Source organism: Pelmatolapia mariae, linkage group LG15 (assembly GCF_036321145.2).
Source record: "Pelmatolapia mariae isolate MD_Pm_ZW linkage group LG15, Pm_UMD_F_2, whole genome shotgun sequence".
Classification (NCBI taxonomy): Eukaryota; Metazoa; Chordata; class Actinopteri; order Cichliformes; family Cichlidae; genus Pelmatolapia; species Pelmatolapia mariae.
In genome coordinates, this window is record NC_086240.1 from 13807602 (window position 1) to 13829265 (window position 21664).

Genomic DNA, 21664 nt, shown 5'->3' on the forward strand with positions numbered 1-21664 from the left:
CAGCAGAAAGGAGGCGACTGATGCCTGGGAGACACACTGTCTGGACCAGGACATGAGTGATGAGGGAGAGAAAGAGAGACAGTAAGAGACAAAAAGAAGCTGCTCTGGGGTAACATGCTGAGAACGACCTCGGCCATCCCGCCCAGAGAGAAGAGCAACAGCACCGCCATTCTCTCCAGCTGCCCTCCCACCTGTATTCCAACCCCGTCCTGCAGCCCTGTCACCGCAACGTGACGACCCACTGTTCCACCCTCACCCCACCCACTCACTCACACTTTCACAAACACACACTCATGCATGTCTTGTGCCCCAGAAGCATCCCATCTGGCTTGTAGTCAGTGCAGTGTATCTACAGTGTCCCAGTGACTTTCCATTGCCCTTGTTGCACACCGCAAGAGTCAGCAACCCGGCTGAGTGTGTTTCTGTGCATATGTGCGTGCGTGCGTGTATGTGAAAAGAAGGAAGAGTAAGATGGTCTTAGAAAGTGACGAGATGGATTAATATCCTGTAAATTGTATTTATATCTTGATTATTCTTTCATTCACTCCTAGGTCTTTATTTTTTTCTTTATTTTGCTCTGTTTTGTTATTGTATGGACTTTGTTGCCTGTTTTTTAATTTCTAATATTAAGCTGTGATATAACAGGTATTTTTGAGCAACATAAGAAAGCAGACTTTAAAGTTAGATGCCCACGTCTACAGTATTTCTTACTAAATGTATCTGGATGATCAGAATTTACCAAAACAAATGTGAAAGTGTTACATAAAAGTGCTTAGTGTATCACAGCTTTAACTGTCATTTTCAAAGATTATTAGGATTTGTAGCAAGCCATGGTACAAGTGTTATTCCTCTGGCAGAAAAAACAAGAAGTAGGGGCAGAGAGTATGATGATACTTTGCAGAAATGCATCACATGTTTGACTTTTGCCACATTCTCTTGTCACAGTTTGTCCTTCACCACTCGACACCCCGATCAAAATGCAGCTCAAAGTAGATAAGAAAACAATCACTGCCTGGTTTACTGTAAAAACACATTGTTACTCATTGTTTCATGTAATAATACAATAAAATACTATTAAAACCACCTCATCTGATACTGTGACACAGGCATGCGGTAAACAGTGCAAAGAATATTGATGGCACTTTTTGACTCTGGGTAGATGTGCATTTATGAAACACTTACACTTGTCTGCAGTGTTTAATGACCCTGTTTTCTGACTTACTCTGTGAAATATGTCTAACTGATGTGAAGCAGTTTAACACTTTCTCTGCTGCACTATATTTACATTTGGTAATGAGATGTTAACGCCCTCTGCTGCCTACAAAAAGCACTACAGCCCATTAGTCTTAACTCATTGGTGTCATTTTCTTTTTAACTTCAGCTATATATTAACTAAAGGTTGGTAAAGTATGAGATCATCGTCCAGTTTCGACTTGACCTGCACTTGTTCACCACGCATGGTCGCTCAGGGTCAACAAACTGGCACCAGGGAGGATGTAGACCAAGAGGTTGATCAATAAAGCGTGGTACCATAAATTAAAAACAATAGCTCATTTTACTCTTAATTTAAAAGCCAAATCAAGTTAGGATAAATCAGGGAGTCGTGGTTTCCATTGCTCACAGGATAGGAAATCAGTTGCATCCAATTATATTCCCAAAGCCTCTACTCAGCTACTTTGATTCGGGCATCAAAACTCAAAACCGAGTCAAAAGTCGGGGCCTATTTTGGAGATTTATTGGCAGATGATTTCTGAATATCTGCGTCATCCCTGTGATGCAGTTTCACCACCAAAGTAATCGCTTTCCTATTGGTTACAACTCCTGAACAATTAATTTAAAAGAAAAAAAAGGAACCTCTTCAGATGTGAGTTCTATTATCCAATCAGTTTAATTTAGTGGGTGATGCTAGTAGCTCTGAAGGCTCCCCTTTCACTCAGCTTTATTGCCAAACAAGTCAAGGATCAGGAAGTCTGGACCATTATCTAGGTCACCACTTCACTTTGCTTTGACTCCAGAGGGCCTGTCACATTAGTGATATTTGCTTTATGTAAAATAAGTGATTTAAAAAGAAAACGGCGAACTAAAGACTTTTGCTATTGCTGCATATTGTATATTAAGCATTTAGGGGCACCCGCCCACCTTCAGTCCTCCCTGCTTTTTGTAACACTCTTAACTGTGAACCTGTTAACATTTGTACAGATTGTATACCTACTGTATGTACTTAAATCATATTGTTGTAATATTAACGATTAACCTGCAGGCATTTAGCATAATATTCATGTAGCATGTCTTTTATATTTCCCAAGCTGTTAATAGTAAGGATTCAGAAACTTGTCTATATTTCATTCAATAAAGTTAGAGAAAAACGGTGTGTAGCGTGAATACTTTAAATCATGATGATTCACCATCGGGTAACAACACTATTTAGTGATTATGAAGAGTGCATAAATACACTTTGGTATAATAATGTGCAAAAGTCTTAAGCCACCCCTTATTTCTTTAGATTTTGCTTCCAAGGAGCCCTATTAAAGTGGTCTTCAGCAATACTTCTCCAAGCTTCTTGAGGTACTTTTATTAGGATTGGGTTTAGTTTGTTTGTTAAGCAAACCACTTACAGTAACCACCAATCATTCAACCATAAAAGGGCACCTAACTCACGGGACAAACCACTGTTTTATCTAAACATAACAGACAACTTAGGAAAGAGCTAAGTTTGAACTCTATCTTTAGACACTTTACTAGCAGCCTGTCACAAAAACACATACTTTAGTCTAATTTCTTTACCCAAATCTGTGAAAAATACCAGATATAACAGTTTGACAGACATAAAACAGCATGTTTGCACAAACAAGGTGATTCCCAAAGAGCTATTAGGTGCAATGTGGCATATCTCAGCATGGTGTGCAGAATGTCCTTATAAAAATTGAGGATGCTTGACAAGTGGAGGACAAAAGAAGACCATGTAGACTGAGACATGCATCTGGCTCTTCAGTTGATCCATCTAATGTTCATTGAAGCCTTATCAGAAGTGATCTTAGTAAAAAGGTGGCTGTCATGAAGCCATTTTTGAAGGAAAACTGGGAGAAAAGACTGAAGTATTCAAATTACACAAGAACTGGACTTAAAATCAGTGGTAACAAGTCTACAGTTAAAAATTCTTATTCAAATCTTCTACGATGGAACCCCAGAAAGTTAATTCTGTTCATCTGGATGTGGCGCTTTCAGCGAGCGACATGTTTTATCACTTGGATAGTTCACAAAGCGTTTCTCACTGAAAATGACACATCCATTCTTGGGACTTGGATGATTATGCATTTCTGGTAAATCAGTAGTAGTGACATAAAATGTGTCATCCAGAAGTTCTGCTAGTGGGGAAAACAAGACAAAAGCATCAAAAAAGAAATGTTTTTATTGTTCTTTCTTCACAGAAAAAAAAGTTTATACAGAAAAGTTACTCACATTCCTGAGAATACAGATTGATCACAGTAGATGTCTGATGGGCACTGGGGGGGGACTAACATTGTTTGCAGTCAAGTTTCATGGGTTGGGTTGGGTTGGGTTGGGTTGGGGGGGGTCCTCACTGAAATTATCATCTCAAAACCAGCAAACGGAAAAGACAAAACAATTCATCTTCCTGAGACACACAAACACATCCATTCAGTTACAAGACCGATGTGTCTAAAGCACAATTTCAACCTCAGGGAGGGTTAATCTTTTTTCTTCTTTTTTTTTAAGCTGTGCATTTTTCTGTACATCAATGTAGCTCAGAGAAATAAACGTCAGTAGTACAGCATTTCAACTGCCTCACTTGAGACAGTCATGCAAGAACCGCTCCCTGTTAGAAGACTGAACATTTGCACTAGTACATATTCACAGACATTTGTGCTTTTATGATAACTAAACTTGACATGAAGATAACTCCTGGCAAAATAGGTCGTTATATGTCATTGGCAACCACACAGTCAGATCGGTATAAATTAACTGTTTAAGTTTGAAAGCATTCCCCTTCATTCGGGCTGAGCAAAGAGAAACAGCTCCATCTAGCTCATGGCTGGGCTAACTGCATCAAAGCAACAACTGCTTTCTGCTACTCAGGAAGGAAAAACAGACTGAAGCAAATTTTAAGCTGGGGGTAAAAGAAAACTGCTCTATCAACAGACTAAGCATGTTAAACGCACTAGAGATGAGCATTTTTAGTATTTTCATTAAAGTCTAAAATAATTATGCAGGCACTTAAAACATGCATTTACAACATAGGCAGTTTAACTTTTGTGTGCCTTAGTTGGCAGTGGTAGTTTCTCCCCATATTTCTAAATTGTTAAATTCATCTCTACTACCACCACCACTATACTGCGTCATGGAGCAAGATCACAGTACGTGCAGTATGCTTCTGTTTTTGTACCCTCTTGACAAATGGTATGGAAATACTTTAAAAGATTTCCCAAATACGGGAAAAATTGGAGAAAACTGGAGAAATTTGGAAGCACAGATTCTATTAAAAGTAAAGTAAAAAATGCAATTTTGTAACAAGTAATTTCCTCTTGGAGAGACATGTTTACATGCCGCCCTGCACTGACTTCATTGCAATACTTAAAAAAAAAAAAAAGTAGAACAGAAATTAAAGATATTTCTAAGAGTAGATTTTTAATCACAGTTAAAATAAAGTTCAGTTCTGAAATAGAGAAATGAAAATATACGCTTGTTAACAACTTTATCATTTAATTTACAGCAGTGGAGCTTATTATACTCAAGGATGAGAAATTATGTAAGGAGTAAAACCTTTTCCTAGCTTCACATTTATTCCACACTTATTCAAAAGATGTCTCACAAGTTCCAGTCATCAGTAGTACATACAAAGTGTTTGGATATCCCAAAGAATTGGTGAAAAGCACATTTTATAATTCCATATAATTACATAACCCTGTTACTTCGTATATCTTGCAAACTTCATGTTAATCAAAACTCTTCCTATATCCCACTGTCAGCTTGAACAAGCCCAAAGTTTTTCTATGAATCATAATTGCTGGTGCCACTACTTTTTTCTAATGTGGACAGAACTAAAGAACAGAAAACAAACAACTAAAAAACAAAACAACCCTTCAACTTCCCAAATAAATTCCCTTTTCACAAAATGATTTTTAAAATATATCAACAGTGAGCACTAAGTTGGCAAGTTAAGGAGGCTTAAAACCTCATTTTTAAATCACAGCCTAATTTTTGGAGAAAGATATTTATTACGGGCATCCTTATGTGTGTTTTTTGAAAAGCGATTTTTCAACTAGTATACATAAATCTTTTCAATACAATGTAGTCTTTGTAAGTATAGCAGAGTATATAAAATAATAATAAAAACGTTACAAACAAATATTATAAGGATTTTTAGAAGATGACCCAGGCTAATTATAAAGACAAGATGTAAAATATTGTACATGACAGCCTTCCATCTAGGTATGCGTGTCTGAATGGATCATGTTGCTTCTTCAAATCAGAACCTAGTTAATTAAAAGTTATACAATATGTCTCACACACTCACACACAGCAAGAAAGATGAGAAAGGTCGAATCAAAGTGGCACAACTGTAGACAGATGAACTGTGTTCACTGTGACTTTTTCCTCAGTGGCCAAACATGTATTATGAAAAGAAATTGTGCTTTAATGTGGCGTGACAGGACTGACGCAGGAACCTCAATCACAGTCCGCAGAACAGAAAGGAAACTAAATCGTTGCTGAGAATTAATGATTACATGTCGAGGTGTTCAATCTGCCGAGCCCTCACAAGTAGACTAATGGAAGACAAATGTAGTTTGATGCATATTAAGAATCTACTCAAATAAGAGCGCAGATTGTCTCAAGTCTGTGTGCTTTTAGCTGGAAATTTTTATGCCTGATCTGTGAAATCAGCCTCTCATTTATGGACATGTAGAAGCGCCTCTACTGTGCACGTCCAGAGCAATTGTTAGAACTTTGCACCTCTCACAAATTTAGCACAGGCAACTCATCTTGCAACATGCTGTCTCCTCCGGAACTGCCTCGGCTTCCTCTTCCTTTTATAGAGAAGAAACTGCCTCACCACAATAGTAGCTCATGAGAGTGTGGTACACCCTAACATGTCAGATATAATACCAATGTACGCTAACAATTAAATGATATCACAAACAGTGGTAGTCAAGCCTCAAGCCAAATGTCACGTATTTCATTTTCTTCCAAATAGAGTGAGTAACCGCTTATTTACTTGAAACATTGTTTTATCGGGCCTAAACACTGCACCTTTAAAAAAATAAAGTTTAGGAGAGCCTCAAACATACATACCCTGACTATCTTCACCTTTAGCTTACCTATTGAACATAATTTACACAACACACTTTTTTTTTTTTCTTTTCAAAAACAGGACAGAAGCAGAAGCCTTGGCACTATTCTACGAGGATTTCCTCAGTCTTTATGGGTTCTAGTGGGGTACCAGAGTTGGACAAATCTGAGCCTTCATCTTTGGAAAATTCTTCACGCGGGAGAAGCGCACCTGCACCCGAGTTTCCCTGTAGCCCCACTAATCCCCCTTGGGTGAAACACAGATGTTTGATCACCTCATTGGGGCTAGAGAAGGTAGTTGCACAAATGTTACACTTGTAAGGCTTCGATGAGCCCATAAACATCGCCTCCATCTGGTTGCTGTCGTCACCTGCAGCGCACAGCTCCATACTCTGCCGGTCCACCATGGTGTATGTGTCGGCCCCCTGGTTTAAGCACACGTGCCGGGCTGCCTGGTTGGCACGGCAAAAGCTCTTGCCACAAGTGCTGCATTTGAAAGGCTTTCCCGTGTGGATGTACATGTGTTCGCGCCAGTGGCTCTTCTGAATAAACTTGCGGCCACAAGTGGAGCACTCGTACTTCCGTCGCTTCACTTCCCGGTCCACGTCGGTGTTCTCCAGGTTGTCGATGTCCGCGATATCTGAAGGAGGAGGCGTATCGGCCTGAGAATTTAACCCTCCCACTCCCCAGCTGGAAGTGGACACCTCTGCTCGAGGAGAGTCCGAATTGGTACCTGAAACAGGGGTTTGCTCGCTGTCGCTAATGATCTCGACCGCTGTCGGTGCAACCGAGCCACTTGACCCAGCCTTGTTTCCCTTTAGAATTCCCTCAACTAGTAAGCCGTGCTCTTTAGTTATGACAGGTGAGAGTGAATTGCTGGGCTCAGTCGAGGTCTGCTGAAGAGCCTGTGTGTGCTGCAGGAGGTGCTCTCGCAGGAGACTTCTCTGGGTAAATCGACTCCTGCAGAGATGGCAGGAGTAATGCTTCCTAAAGGAGGAACTCCGCTTCATTATGCTGGGCTTTACATGGAGGATGGCACCTGCTGATGAACCGTCTGGACTTAGGATATCCATTACCCTGTCCTCAACCATAGGCTTTGCACCACTAGTTGAAGCCTCCACATCTGGGGGTGAGGAAGCTTGCTTGGGTGGTAAGGAATTTGTGTATGAACTAGTAGGCGGCGTGGCTGGATACTTTCCTTCTGAGCTCCCCTGCTCGGTATCAAAGGGTGAAGAGAGATTCTGCCGACTGGACAGTCTGGCCGACAGCGCAACCTGTTGGTCAGAGATCTGGATGCCATAGAGAGAGGTTGAGAGGTTGATGCTTTGCTCGGGGTGGGAATACACAGACTGGCTTGCCTCCTGCAGGAGTGGATAGGCATGCAGGAATCTGACCCCCTGCTCCAGTCGTGCAGGGTCTATGAGCTGTGGGGCAAGTTTGCCTGTGTACATCAGGTTGAGGAGGTAGCTGAAGATATCTGGCTGTATGTCCGTAGCCTTAAGACGCACACAGTCACTAAAATACATACAGAATATGGTCAGTTAACATCAAATGATACCTCAGATTTTTTTTTTTAAAAAGCAACAGCAAAATGCTGCAACAAGTTTCAGTTTTCAGCAGGAAAGACAACAGATTCAAGCGAGCACTCCTGATGTCTGAATGATTAAAAACCTGTAACAAGTTGTTTATCACGGTTTTGTTTGTTTGTTTTTTTCATTTTACATCTGCATTATTCTGTTTGAATGCAAATAGTCGTCACTGAGGGACTTCTGAGCTATTTCTCTGATACAACTATTAGTACTCTCCCGCTATACCTGTCTTGGTGAATGAAGAGCATTCTAAAGTAGTTGGAGAAGGCAGCGAGGACGGCTTTGTGGGCTTTGAAGAAGACATCTCCTATAGCCACGGTGCAGTCGCACAGGAAGCCAAACTCTCTCTGAGCGTTAAGCTGCTGCAGCAGGATAAGACCATGGTTGGCCAACTCCATTCTTCAACCTGCACAAAGACGCACAAAAACACACACAGACACAAGCGACAGTAAGTTTCCTGTCTGGAAGCAGACCAGAGTGTATTGTGACCACAAAGAGTTAGGCTGACGGTGGAGATCTAACGACCCTGTAAAGGCTAACTTGACGCAACCATAAAGAATCATTTAGTGACACTGGAGATGATTTCTCAAGCATTAATTCACAGAAACGCATGCTTATCAAAGGTATGATTTAGCAAATCCAAACATCTTAATCTGATTGGCTAACTGTATTGAACTCCTGTGGATATTGAGTGTTGTACATTGGTAAACGTGGGAAAAACAAGTCAGCTTCTTATTTAAATTTCATCCAGAACATCAGACACATGGAAAAAATATTCTTGTTCTGAATGAACTTCAGAGACCAGACACTTTTAATCAATTTTATCCAGACTGATATGGCTGCCTTTGAAGTTTTCAAACTAGTTTTGTACTCAGAGTCCCTAACTGACTTCTAATGGCAGTCTCAAAAATGCTACCCTGAGCTGATGAGAAAACAACAAAACCTAATCATGAAAATTGCAAAATGTCTAACAAAAGGCTGTGTTTCTGTGGTGATGGATAAATATCCATCAAATGATGAATCTATTTTAACAAAAATACACCTTTAAATTGCATTTAAATTCCTATAACAGGAAACTCATCTACTAAATGTGTGAGAGAGGAACATATACAAAAACCTTTTTTAAATTAATACATAATTCTGAAAAAGGTTTCCACTCAGAATATTTAATGGAGATATTAAAAATTATATCACCATACTACAAACAAACATTGACACAAAAAAATTCAGTCAAAGGCCCTCAAATGACATCCTGGTAGGTAGAAATTTCATGCTTTTTAAATTGATGTTATGTTTTCCACGATGTTTGAGCCTTTAAAAGTTGGAGGAGATAACCACATATAATTTTCAGGTCTGAATAACACATTTGAGCTCTTTTAAAAACTGTGTCCAATGGTGAAAGTGCAGTAACTGTTATATACTATATCTGCAGCTCTTGTCTGTGTACAATTAACTTTTTGAAGCACTCAGTTCTGAGTAAGTCCTGGGAATTCAAACTCAAGGAGCATTTCTCTGCGGCTACATCTAACCAACGAGATGAGCTTTTGCTGACCCTAAGTCACCGGAGGACTGAGAGAGCTTTGGGCCATCACATGACCAGGGTTAAGGGTGTCGACACACATTCCTAAGACAAACTGGTTCTAGCCCTGTTCAGTAGATAACCGTGTGGATCTCCTTTCTACAACAGTTCTCTGCATCACGCAAGCAGACAATAAGGAACACCTCACCACTTAACTTCTCATACAGATCAGAATGTGTAGCACCACAAAAAAGCATTCAAAAGCCCTCCGCACATCTGCTTCAGAGGTCAGAGTGCAAAGAAGCTGGCATTGCAGCACACCAGGAACATGCTAGAGTTTCTGCAATAAAAACTGGCACAGAAGGCTCAGAAGACTAAATCATAATACAGACCACCTTTGATTCTGTCACACATAATATTAATATACACTAGGTAGATACACCTTGCTAGAATAACAATTCAGCACTAAATCCGACCTCCACCAATGCTAAACTGCTCAGTTTTCTTCATTCACAACAGACAGCTTACAGTAAATTACAGGTGAAATGAATGTTCACTCAATCAATCAATAATAACTTTTCTTAAAAAGTATTTTGGTCATCATACATTAGACATTAACAAGGTAAAATAACAGTACAGAACAATCTATGGTTCCAGTTTATATTTCTTCTGCTCTTCTCTGTAAAGATGGGCCCCACTACCTTAAATATCTAACCTCACAATATTACACCATTTATGTCAGTGACGATCTGTCCTTTTTATTCAGAATACCTCACTTTACAATTCAAAACCGCCATGGTTTCCAAAACAGTCACGAATTCAAACCATGTCTCTAAAATAAATGGAAAAAAACCGAACATCATAATTTTTATGGTTTTACTGCTAGGTTGTTATTTTTATCTAGGTGTGCTACAGCTGCGTGTCCTCTTTACAGCACTGCTATATACCTAACAATCAATGAATGGTTTTATTAATAATTGCCCTGATCCTGGGTACCTACCTACTCTATCACAACATCATAGTTGCTTTTTGAGTATCTAATTTTATGTTCACTAGTTTTCGGGTTACAAAGCAGCACAGGAAAACTAAAAAGCGACACGACAGAGGCAAATGTTGTACTCAATGGCTGCTAAACCCACAAGAGAACCAGAAATAATTAATGTATCAGAGTCTTCAGTCATTAATTGACTACTCTTTCTTAATAAATAACCTTTTCACTTGGTTCCATAAAGACAATGTTGAAGAACGTCAATTAGGAGGTATGATTGTAAGATTATTATATACAGAAACTGCAAAAGCTTTTATTTCTATATGCTTCGGGTTTCTGCAACACCAGAAATCGCGGTGAGCCTCCGAATCCGCCTGTTTTCTTAAAGCAGTCTGATTTGGGGCTTCACTTACGCGATTTTGTAAGATAACAGTACTGTTTAACCGCAATCGGGCAACTCGAAAGCCAATAGAGTACGTCTTAATTAATACTAAGTTGTTCGTAACAATGTAGCACCGCCCCTGCTGTGATGTAGACACGTGGAACAGTTACTTCCGTAGTGAGATTCTCCGAAAAAATACACCGTACAAGTGCCCATGAGGGAAGCATGCGAGGAAGGTAAACACGCTACAGAAATAAAGCATTTCATTACAGAGAACAGAAAATTATACGTCGAGTACATAAAGAAGCCCAGACGGAGCGTACAGCACAAGCGCGCTTGGACTGAGTCCTGCCCCTGCCTTGGGTCTCTCTCGGTTGCTATTGCTAGCGCGAGAAAACGGACGTGCGCGGACGCGCGCGGCCAACACACACACACATACGAGGAAAGAGAGCGAGCGACGCAAGGGGGATGGGGCTGGTCACGAACGCGTTTCTTTTAACTTCCCCGTGACAATTACAGTATTACCCGAAGCACACACGAGTAGCGCACTAATTTTACAACACAAGTAAACGAACTGGCTGGTATGTCGCTAAAAACAACCGTACCTGCGCGCTCCTTAAATTGGCGGAGTTTGCCGTGTCGCCGTTGTTTGTTTGTTACCGGAGACTCGTCCGTCCTCTGGGTTCGCAGCAGCTTCAACTGTTCCTTGTAAACGCTGCATTCGTTGGCAGCGGAGAGAGGGTCGTCCGTCGGTGTTTTCCGGTTAGGGGTTTTACGTTACAATCACATGACTGTGGGTAAAAGCCAGCCAAAAACAGCCGTTGTAAAATCCGTTGAGCAGGGGGCGTTTGAGTTAACGTTAATTTCCCGCACTGTGTAACCGCCGCGAGATCAACCCCCGCTTGCCAGCTTTTTTTTTTTTTGACAGTCGGCCGAAGAGGTTGAACACAAACAGCCAGCAGCTCCACACAGTCTGCGAGTTAATAATTGTGCCGCTGCCGTTAACGACACGTAAACATAAAACCAAACTGTGGCAGTGAGTGTCTCTGTGTGTTGGCCATGGCTTTTTGGCCACATTACAAACTGCGTTACTCACAGTCGTCTCATGTTTGCATATTCGGTTAAAGCAGATTTTCAACAAGTTAAAGGGCAGTATAGAGATACTTAAGCTAGGCTAACGCAACCGTGCATGTCGGGGGCTGTTGCAGACATCAAATAACGGTTCAAAAAACGAATTAAGATATGTCATATGTAACACGCTAGGTTTAAATGGTCATTATGATTTTACTTTTGTTTGTTTTTAACAGTAATAAAGATTAGGGGAGAAATACTAATTTGTTTATTTTTATTTACAACTTTAACACTTAAATAATTTTTATAGTATTTATTAAATCAGATAAGAACATTATATGTATTCACACTGATTATTAAAAATTGCATTGTTCTTTGGAATAAGAAATGCTGCTGAACTAAAAGCATGGTGTATATGTTGTTTTGCTGTGCATGTCTCTGTATTATACATAATACTGTCAATATCCCATGCATATACTGTATATATAACTAGTGATCCATCTGTTATTTGTTCCACAGTTTATTGCACTCTGCACCATTGCATTGCAAATATAAATCTAAACCCACTGTACACGTTGTTGTTTGTGTTATGTTGCTGTTGTCTTTTTGTCTATTCTGTTAAGCACATTGAGAGCAAAGAGAAAAAAGCAGAGCCCAAACCCTTGTTTGTTTTCATATACTTGACAAATAAAGCTGATTCTGATTGTGATCACTGTTGGTCTGTTTTGGTTCCAGTTTCTTAAACAAATCGCTTTATCTTTTAGCAAAACAAGTTTTCACAATTCAAGAACCACATTAAGTAGATCTGTAACACAACTTAAAAGTTTACACTCTCTTGTTATGGTAACTACTTGGTTCCTATATGACTATATCATGTCACATGTTTGGATAATGTTATATTTAGATGTTTTATCAATAGTTTGGCTATTTATTGTCACTTCTTCTTTATTTGTGGAACTAAAGTAATTTCCTGGCACATCTGTAAAAGAGTACAATTAGTAACAAAGAAACCAACACTGTACTCAAGATAGTGAAATACTTAAATATAAATATTCTCTAGTGGTAACTTGCCTTGGCAGTGTTATATGTGTAAATTCCTAGTTGCAAACACAGTCAAGGTCTAATATTTCATTAACTTTGTATCACCCAATCACTTGGACACCAACTATAACATTTCTGTTTCTTTATTTTCAGAAGTTTAATTCCTCAATAAAAAGATGTCCCCTACATCAGTGAAAGTTCCCTAGCAAAGCATGCTAAAAAAATATGTTGCAGAGTTACTTCTTGGAACAGGTTTGGTTGTAATGTCACCAGGCATGCTCACCGGTACACACCTTAAACTCGTGTTATAGGCGAGACACTTTCCACCTACAACTATGTGATGTGAAAACTCTGAAAATGCATCAATTTGTATAGAGTTCAGGAAGGGGCTTTAAGTTACAGCTGTTACTTTGTGAGCTCAAAAAAAAAAAGAAAAGAAAAGAAAAAATGCATTGGGAAACTCAAAATGTTGGAAGTCTTATCCTGAAAAGTTTTGTGAAGGGGAAGAAGTTTCAGTTGAATTTTAACCAAAACCAGAGACACAGAAAGTATAGGCGGACCTTTTCACGAGTGTACTTTGGAGTCATGTCAATATTTTGTCATCAGATGTTGTCATCAGCAAGTTGCTGGATGTTGTCCCAGTGTAAACACCATTTTTTTCTCCAAGGCCTGCCATTACTGAGCTACATTTAAGCCTCAGGACACAGGGTTCGTAGGGGAGGATGAGCCTAAGCAAGTTGTGGCTCTTTGAAAATGCTTGCTTTGCAGGAGGCTGGGTGGAGTCTACTCAAAGGAGGGGGTAAAATGGCTATTAGGTGGGACGTAAGGGCTTTTAAGTCTTTGTCCTGTTAACAAAAAAAGGAGAAACAATCTTGGCCATAACATTACTTAAGCTACTCTGTTGATAAAAATGTAGATTTATGGTTGGTTCAAAATATTTAACAAGCAAAACATGGATTGAGACCATGAGGACATGAAGCATATTTGATTACTGAAAGATGCACAGCAGGGATGTACTGAATGTAGTAGATAAACTGTAAACCACTGGATCACTGTTACTGTTTACAATGAGGATCAATACATTCAAGCTTTAGTCTGTGTCATTAGGATAGATGTACTCCTGCCCACGTTTGTTTATATGGCCCTAATCTGTTTTAACTTTTCTCAGAACAACTTATTCTTTGCCGTTATTACCGGTTAATTCATCTGCGCTGCAGTAACGTATCTTTTAACACGATAATGGTGAGATTTGTGCCTGTTTCTGCACAGTTTCTAGGGGCTTGTCGCACAAACGAAATCCTGCTGTTAAGTAATGCATGGCGTGACTGCGTGTGGGGAGCTGAAACACCCAGCTGAACAAGGCCTTTAACGTTAACTGCCGCCCTGCCCCCGTCCTTGGCCTGTTTTGAAACCGGAGTGGTGAGTCACTGCTCTCTCGGTTTAGAAAAACAGATCCGGCCAGGCTGGGGCCCGGCGGGGGGATGGGAAGCCGCCGATGGATGAACAGCGGAGGTGGACGCAGCTGGACTCCCACTCCCAAGGACCCCGACATCCTGACAACCGCCCGGCAGTGTTCCCATAGTGACCGCGGGGACGATTTGAGAGAAGGGAAAGCACCGCCTGAATTAATTGATATGCGCATCTTTCCAGGCCAGTAATCGTGACAGCAGAGTCAGTTGGCCATGTTTCTCATAAAAGGGGAAGCCCGGACCCCCACCCCACCACCCAAAAAAAAAAAAAGAAAGAAAAACGGACCGACCGCGAATTTACGTCATCACTCTGTTGCCATGTTTTGTTTGTTTTATTTTGTTGTATTTTTTCCTGGAGTTCATCAAACACGGCATGAGCCTATATATACAGTGCACGTTACCGTGTTATTTTTGGCATACCAGACTCAAGTGTATCACAAGCTAAAAATAATGTATTATATTTCGTATTCTTTAGCTGTTAGTTTGATTGCTCTTCTGTTACTTGCCAATTAAATTTTCCATTTTCGTTATTCATTGATTGGTTGATTTTCGTAACCTTCTTGGCTATACATGAAGGAGTCGTTAAAAAGGGTGTCAGTAGGTCAACTTTTCTCAAAACTTTTCGGTCAATGCTTGTCTGCCGAAAAGGGATTTCCGATTTTTCCATGTGTTTCATGTGTTAGTATCTTTATTTACATTAGCAAATACACCGTAGTGAATGTGATTTAGATAGATATTACATAGATAAAATAAAGTCTCTGCAGTTGACACCGACTCTGTGTTACTGTGTACATTATAATCAATCAAGTTATTTTTGGTCACTTAAAGTATGCTCATAGAGCTGTACAATTTCCTCTGCCATCTTGGCCAGATCTGTCTTGAAAAATAATTTTTTTACATTTACGTCATCTCATATCAAAATATTAGGTTGAAATGCTTCATGTTCAGACTTAAAACTTGTTTATTTTTTTTTAAGTTTATCTTGTAAGAGCAAGGATCACGTTTTGCTTTTTACCTGGTTAAATAAAGGAAATGTAGCATTTGCCAAAAAAGATTCGATGTTTCACATGTGCGTGTTTTTTGTTTCACGTGTTGGCCGGCAAACTAATGAAAAGCACAGCTAGTTGTTGTTGATGTAGAATTTAGTAAAGGTTTTAAGAAGGAAGAAGAAACAACATATAGGCTATAACATATTAATATATAACATAACCCATTCATAAATCATTTTGCCCACATTCTATATTTACTAGTATAAGCAAACATATTACACATAAAAAACGACACTTGTATGCATTGTTATTCTTCCACAGTGTAGGCTAAATATTGATATATGACAAGGGTCAGAAACAGGAAGTCACTGGAAACCGCAGTACCCAACCCCGCCCACTCCTCCTCCCCTTTTGCCGCCAAAAACCCTTTGGCCTTTTCTAATAGGGTGAATGAATGTCTCCATGACAATTGTTGCCCTGGACAACAAGTGATGCTCAGCGTGCTACCTCAGCAGCTCAATGCAACGCGGCAGCCGTACCAACCTTTGAGCCACCTGACATTACACCAGCTTTGAGACCTTTGATATTTAAGGTAATACGTGTTACTGAAACAGTTGATACGACTTACCGTCTTGAAAATGCAGTCTCGGTAACAATTTGACAGGTTGTCAGCACTGTAGTTTACATGTTAACCGTTAGATGGTAGCATCGTGTCCCTCACTAAAAGCACAAGTCTGTAAGGCGCAAGCAGGAAGAAATGTATTTTTAAAAATGTAAAACATTTCTTAGCAAAAATAAGAAGTGAACCCTGGAGCAACCTATTTCAACACGTGACTTCTGCAGAAAAGCGGACGTCACCTTTAACCTCCTAGCTATTCAAGAAACTTTATTGCTGTCCCAGTGCTTTTATTGATAAAGTTTGAATTTGAACCCCTGCTAACATCATGGCGGCGGATCAAACTGTCCACGGAGTTCCCCCTTCATTGTCTGCCAGAGTGGTTGGGTAGGTTGACAGCTGATTACTTGACTTTATCGCAGAATTTTTAATAACCTGGGGATTTACGTTTCCTTATGAAAATGGTCTCGTAACGTTGGAACGGTAGAGTCCAGACTAGCAATAGCATTAGCTCCCTGCTAGCTGTAAGTTGGCAGTGATGGTGTGTAGATATTCAAGCACAGGACGTTGTTTAGGTCAAACCAGAAATTTTATGGGTAAACAAAGATAAGCATGCGAAGGTAATATCACTCCAGGGAGTATACTTTTTGTATTCCACAAAGAAAAAGCTAAGCTTACAGATGGCTTATTAGCTAGTTAACTTGCAAATCAGTGCTGCAGTATAAAAGGGAGATATTCTTGGTTATATGTTTTCTCTGCAGGTCATTTGCTTATTTGACCGTTAGAGACAGACTACCCACCATCCTGACCAAAGTTGTCGACACAATTCATCGCAATAAAAACAATTTTTTTGAGGAATACGGAGAGGTAAGACCATGTTCATTCAATTGAGGCAGTCATGAGGTTCACGTTAAGACTTGCGTTGGATTTTGCCGGTGCTTCCCCTTTATTTTCAACCAGGTGGGTATCCAGGCAGAGAAGCAAGCTATATCTCTGCTATCTAAGCTGAGGAATGAGCTGCAAACTGACAAGCCAGTGCTAGCACTGACAGACGGCCTACCGGACACAGATTCCTGGAACCAATACCTAGAGAGGCAGCAGAGACTGCAAGGTGACCAGGAGCCTGTCAGCTGGTTCAAGTCTCCCTGGCTTTACGTGGAGTGCTACATGTACCGTAGGATACACGAGGCGCTCTTGCTCAAGTGAGAAGCATTTATATGTTACAATGGAAGCATTTATACGTTACAATGGAAGCTACTGTAGATGTAAACCCTGGAATTTTGTAATAACTTTTAGTATATTACTGAGGGATACGTTTGTATACTGACAAAACTTTGGTACTGACTGATATAGTGGTGCATAGAAAAACAAAAACACAGTGGCATTGGTTAGTGGATAAATGATTTTGACCATCAACATCAACCTTGAGTTTCACAACCGGTGGACCTTCAGTAAATATGTTCCTCTGCCAAGGCTTGTATTTATCTCTTTGTTTGTTAGCCAGGTTAGACAAAAATTAACATAACTGAATTTCATGAAACTTTATGCAAAGGTACAATAGAAGACAAGGAAGCACCCACTTAGTTGTAGTGTAAATCCAGATCAGTTGCTTTGAAAATCTGAGCTCTATCTTTGGCAGAGGATATGCTCTCCAATTCCCTTTCTCATTTCTTTATAGATTGTGTTTGTGTAGTTTTTGTTAAGATTTCTGTTATGATTTTATTTCTTCTTTTATTTCAGTCCTCCCATCAGTGACTTTGATGTCTTTAATGAGGGAAAGACTCAGAGCTTTACTGAGTCTTCACAGGCTGTGATGTCCTTGTGTACGTACTTGGAGAGCATCAATAACAACATAGACGAGCTGTCTAAGAATCAGCTGTTTGAGCATTTCAGCAAACTAATGCAGGTCAGTTCAATTTATATCCTTAAAGCTATACATTTAAAAGATTTTCAGTATGTAAGTTACTATTCTTTTTTTTTTTTTCAATTTTGCATTTGTACTTATTTAAATTATTTATTTATTTAAACTTTGCTTTTTAGTATTTAAAAGTGAGTGATTCTGGCTACACCTGAGATGAATGGTCCTCTTGTGAATCCTTGTTGTGATTGGTAGCCTAATTTAAAATGAGCCCACTAATACCAGTGGGATTAGACCTTCATTATGTAGTTACGCTAATGTGATGCGTCAGTCAAAAAATGTATTGCGCAGAACCCAATTTCAATCTTTTTTTAAAGATCTAATTTATTGTAACTTGTAATATAACTGCAATAAATGTGGTGCATTAGTTCTTGGAGATTTGATATTTTAAAAATATTTTACAGTAATCAGTTACTATTTATTGATACATTTTGTGACTCTTTTAAGGTATCTCTGTGGGGAAACAAGTGTGATCTGTCTATATCTGCTGGCCAAGAGAACTCCCAGAAGACCAGTCCACTAGATTCCCTCTACAGCCTCCTGCCCTTCATCCTGGTGGATGACACCAAAAGGGTATGGTCAGCTCTTATTTCTGCGCAGAGGCCAAGAGAGTCAGGGAAAACCAATGCAGACAGAGTGGACATTGTGCTAGACAATGCTGGCTTCGAGTTGGTCACTGACTTGGTCTTAGCTGACTTCCTGGTTTCCTCTGGCCTTGCACGTCAGATTCATTTTCATGGCAAATCCATCCCGTGGTTTGTCTCTGACGTCACAGCTAAAGATTTTCAGTGGACCATTCGGCAGGCCATGGCAACCAATCACAAGTGGGTTTCCAAATGTGGTGTTCAGTGGCAGAGGTACTTGAAAGAGGGAATGTGGTGCTATCACGATCATCCTTTCTGGACACAGCCCCATGAGTTCTGCGACATGGCAGCCGATGCTCCTGACCTGTATACAACCCTGCAGGGAGCAGACCTGGTGCTGTTTAAAGGCGATCTCAACTACAGGAAGCTGACTGGAGACAGGGACTGGGAGCATACAGTAAGCTTTGAAACTGCACTGCGAGGCTTTCGGCCTGCACCGCTGTGCAGCCTGAGGACTCTCAAGGCCAACATTCAGGTTGGTCTGCAACTGGGACAAGGGGAGAAGCTTACCTCCCAAGATCCAAGCTGGATGACTAACGGCAAGTACGCTGTGATTCAGTTCCACAATCCAAAGTCAGAATAGTATGGCTCAAATCAGGAACTCACTTTGATGACATGGGTTTAAAAAGAAGCTTCATAAGCAGGCGATACCTTTAAGCCACTAGACACTTAAGTTAGGGGAATTGTTAAATGCTGTTTACTAGCACTTCATCAAGTTTGATTCAGGAACGTGCACAATAATTAATACTCAGTAATAATTTCATAAAAAGCCATCTCATATCAAAATTTCACATCCTACATTTTATCCCAAATGTGTTGTAAACCATGAATTTAGTCATACTGTTTACAGGTTAATGCTGTGAGCAATTACTGAGGAAAAACTGAATATGAATTCTATAGCAGAAACAGTTTTGCATGCAGTTGTGAGAATGATGTAAATCTAACTTATAGTTTGTTTAGGGTTTTTTTGTTGTTGTTGTTGTTGTTGTTGTTTTTCTTTCTTTTCTTTTTTTTTTTAAATTCAGCTCAGGTTGTTTTACTCCGTGTGACTACAGAGAGTTAAGTTCACCAAAAGCAGATCATAACATTTTTTGAAAACTACATTGTTGTTGGAGCAGTGTAACAATAAGTGGCATGTGCTTGTTTTGCTTAAAATGGGAACCTGGACCCCTATCTCCATAGATAAAAGTGGATGTCTCTTTGCACTAGTGCTGGGCGATATGACGATATATATCGTGTGGACGATAGAAAAGTTTCTATCGTGCCATTTGTCTTCTATCGTTTCTATCGTTTCTAGCCCGAATTTTACAAATTGTTACATAAAATATATCATTAACCCTTTACAACCGGTCGGAGCAGGCACACTCCGTTTTGCCTAACTATTTTTAAATCCCTGTAGAACTGGAACCACGTAAGGTAGCGCAATAATGTTTTTTTTGCATATGAAACCGTAAGAGTACTTACATCTTATTCCATTAGCTTGCCCTAGGTCACGGTTTTCTTCCACATATAGCTTTGCAAAAATTGCATAAAAAGCACTTCCAGCAACAAAAACATAATATTCCAGAAACAAGCTTTGCCGATCCAATCAGCTGTTCATAACACTTCCTAGTTTGTATATAAGTCAGCGCGAACTCTCGCATGTCCGCCATTACCTGCCCGAAACCGGAAGTGACGTCATTTTCGCGGAAAATGTAGTTTTTTAGCTTCAAAGCCTATGTTGGTGTTTTTAAAAGTCATGTTTGACTTTATGTTCTTCTGTATCGTTTCTGGGATGCTTAGAAGTCAAATTACACTGTTGGAAATAGTTTATTTTGATGCACATGCTGTGTTTTTGCAAATTTGCATTTATTTATTTTTATTTTTCCTGTAGTATATAAAAAATTGTGTGTCTCAAAAATAAAACTAAGAAGACACTCAAAATAAATAAATGTAAAGATAAGCTCTGGCGGACTTGGTTCTATGGTAGGTCTTAAAGGGTTAAATAGCCTGTGCAAATATATTAGTGTTGTCTTCTCACTATACATACTCTTAACAAGAGAAAATAAAGTATTAAAAAATGATATTTTTCGCAAAGAAACTCTGTCTTGTGGTTTTGCAACATGGTGCTGCTTTACGTGCACCCGGATTTGCGACATGCTTTACAGTAATTCAAAACAAAGACTGCACCCTCTCCACTCGCTGTTTAAAGACTGCATACTTTCCAGATGACCACAGGTCAGGTGGTATATCGTGATATATATCGTTATCGTGATATAAAATAATTCATATCGTGATAAATATTTTTTCCATATCGCCCAGCACTACTTTGCACATTGTCATGTCGTTTGTCACTATAAGTAATCAACAGGTTATGTTAACTGGATCCCATAATGCTGCTGGGTGAAAATGCTATTTTGATGATTTGTTTTGATTTAATAAATCACTACTATGACTGCTCTTTTTCCTTTTGTCGTACTTTACAAGCAAGAAAAATGTTTTGGGTTTTTTTGTATACTAATAGCCATTTTGTAAATTTGTCCATATTGAAATGAATGCATTTCTGAAAGTGCTGTAACTAAATTTAAGGATATAATTCCTCCACTGTAAGCTTCTTGAATACCACGTGCCAACACAGTGCAGAGTAGCTGCCTAAACTCTACATTATTGTAAGGACTTTACCATTATTATAGGGTCCTTTACCTTACAGTGTGAAGCACCTTGAGGTGACTGCTGTTGTGATTTGATCTTAAATTTGACCTGTATTTTTGGTCTTGCATGTAACAGGAGAGTTTAATTTGCATGTATACACAGCAAAATATAAAGACCCGGTTAACCTTAATGTTAAAACAATGAACAAATACATTTGTAAACACACAATCTCTTATAAGGTAGTCGGTTCACCAGGATTGTGACTTTAGTCTGTATTTATAAGAGTGTTTTCCTGATGACCTTTCATTTACTCAGGTCGGGTTGGACCAAGAAAAACGGCCAACAAAACAGCTGGAAATGCTGCAGTATGTGCATTACAATTCTGGATGAGCTGTAACAACACTGGTGTAATTTAGGCTTCTCTGATGCTTAGTGAATGTGGTACCTTATGAAAATGAGGCCTTATTACCGCAGGAAGCATCCTATCTTGAATCATTTAGG

General features: G+C 39.6%; 3 protein-coding genes across 4 annotated transcripts in view; 2 read left to right on the plus strand and 1 right to left on the minus strand.

The window, feature by feature from the left end:
- The window catches only part of akap12b (A kinase (PRKA) anchor protein 12b), a 49333-nt gene extending 46964 nt beyond the window's left edge, over positions 1-2369 (plus strand). For both annotated transcript variants that reach the window (XM_063496574.1, XM_063496575.1), the window contains one exon: positions 4-2369. The gene's annotated coding sequence lies outside the window, so the exon portion shown is untranslated. The remainder of the gene's footprint in view (positions 1-3) is intronic.
- A 1024-nt stretch (positions 2370-3393) lies between these two features.
- On the minus strand, positions 3394-12103 carry zbtb2b (zinc finger and BTB domain containing 2b). The gene is made up of 3 exons (XM_063495918.1): positions 11390-12103; positions 8121-8301; positions 3394-7821 (listed from the first exon to the last, which is right to left on the minus strand). Exons 2-3 carry the CDS (start codon positions 8291-8293, stop codon positions 6411-6413), a joined length of 1584 nt encoding a protein of 527 aa, XP_063351988.1. The 5' UTR covers positions 8294-8301; positions 11390-12103; the 3' UTR covers positions 3394-6410.
- A 4015-nt stretch (positions 12104-16118) lies between these two features.
- Positions 16119-20962, plus strand: armt1 (acidic residue methyltransferase 1). The gene is made up of 5 exons (XM_063496087.1): positions 16119-16357; positions 16732-16837; positions 16931-17172; positions 17711-17876; positions 18336-20962. Exons 1-5 carry the CDS (start codon positions 16299-16301, stop codon positions 19113-19115), a joined length of 1353 nt encoding a protein of 450 aa, XP_063352157.1. The 5' UTR covers positions 16119-16298; the 3' UTR covers positions 19116-20962.
- Positions 20963-21664: the final 702 nt, after the last annotated feature.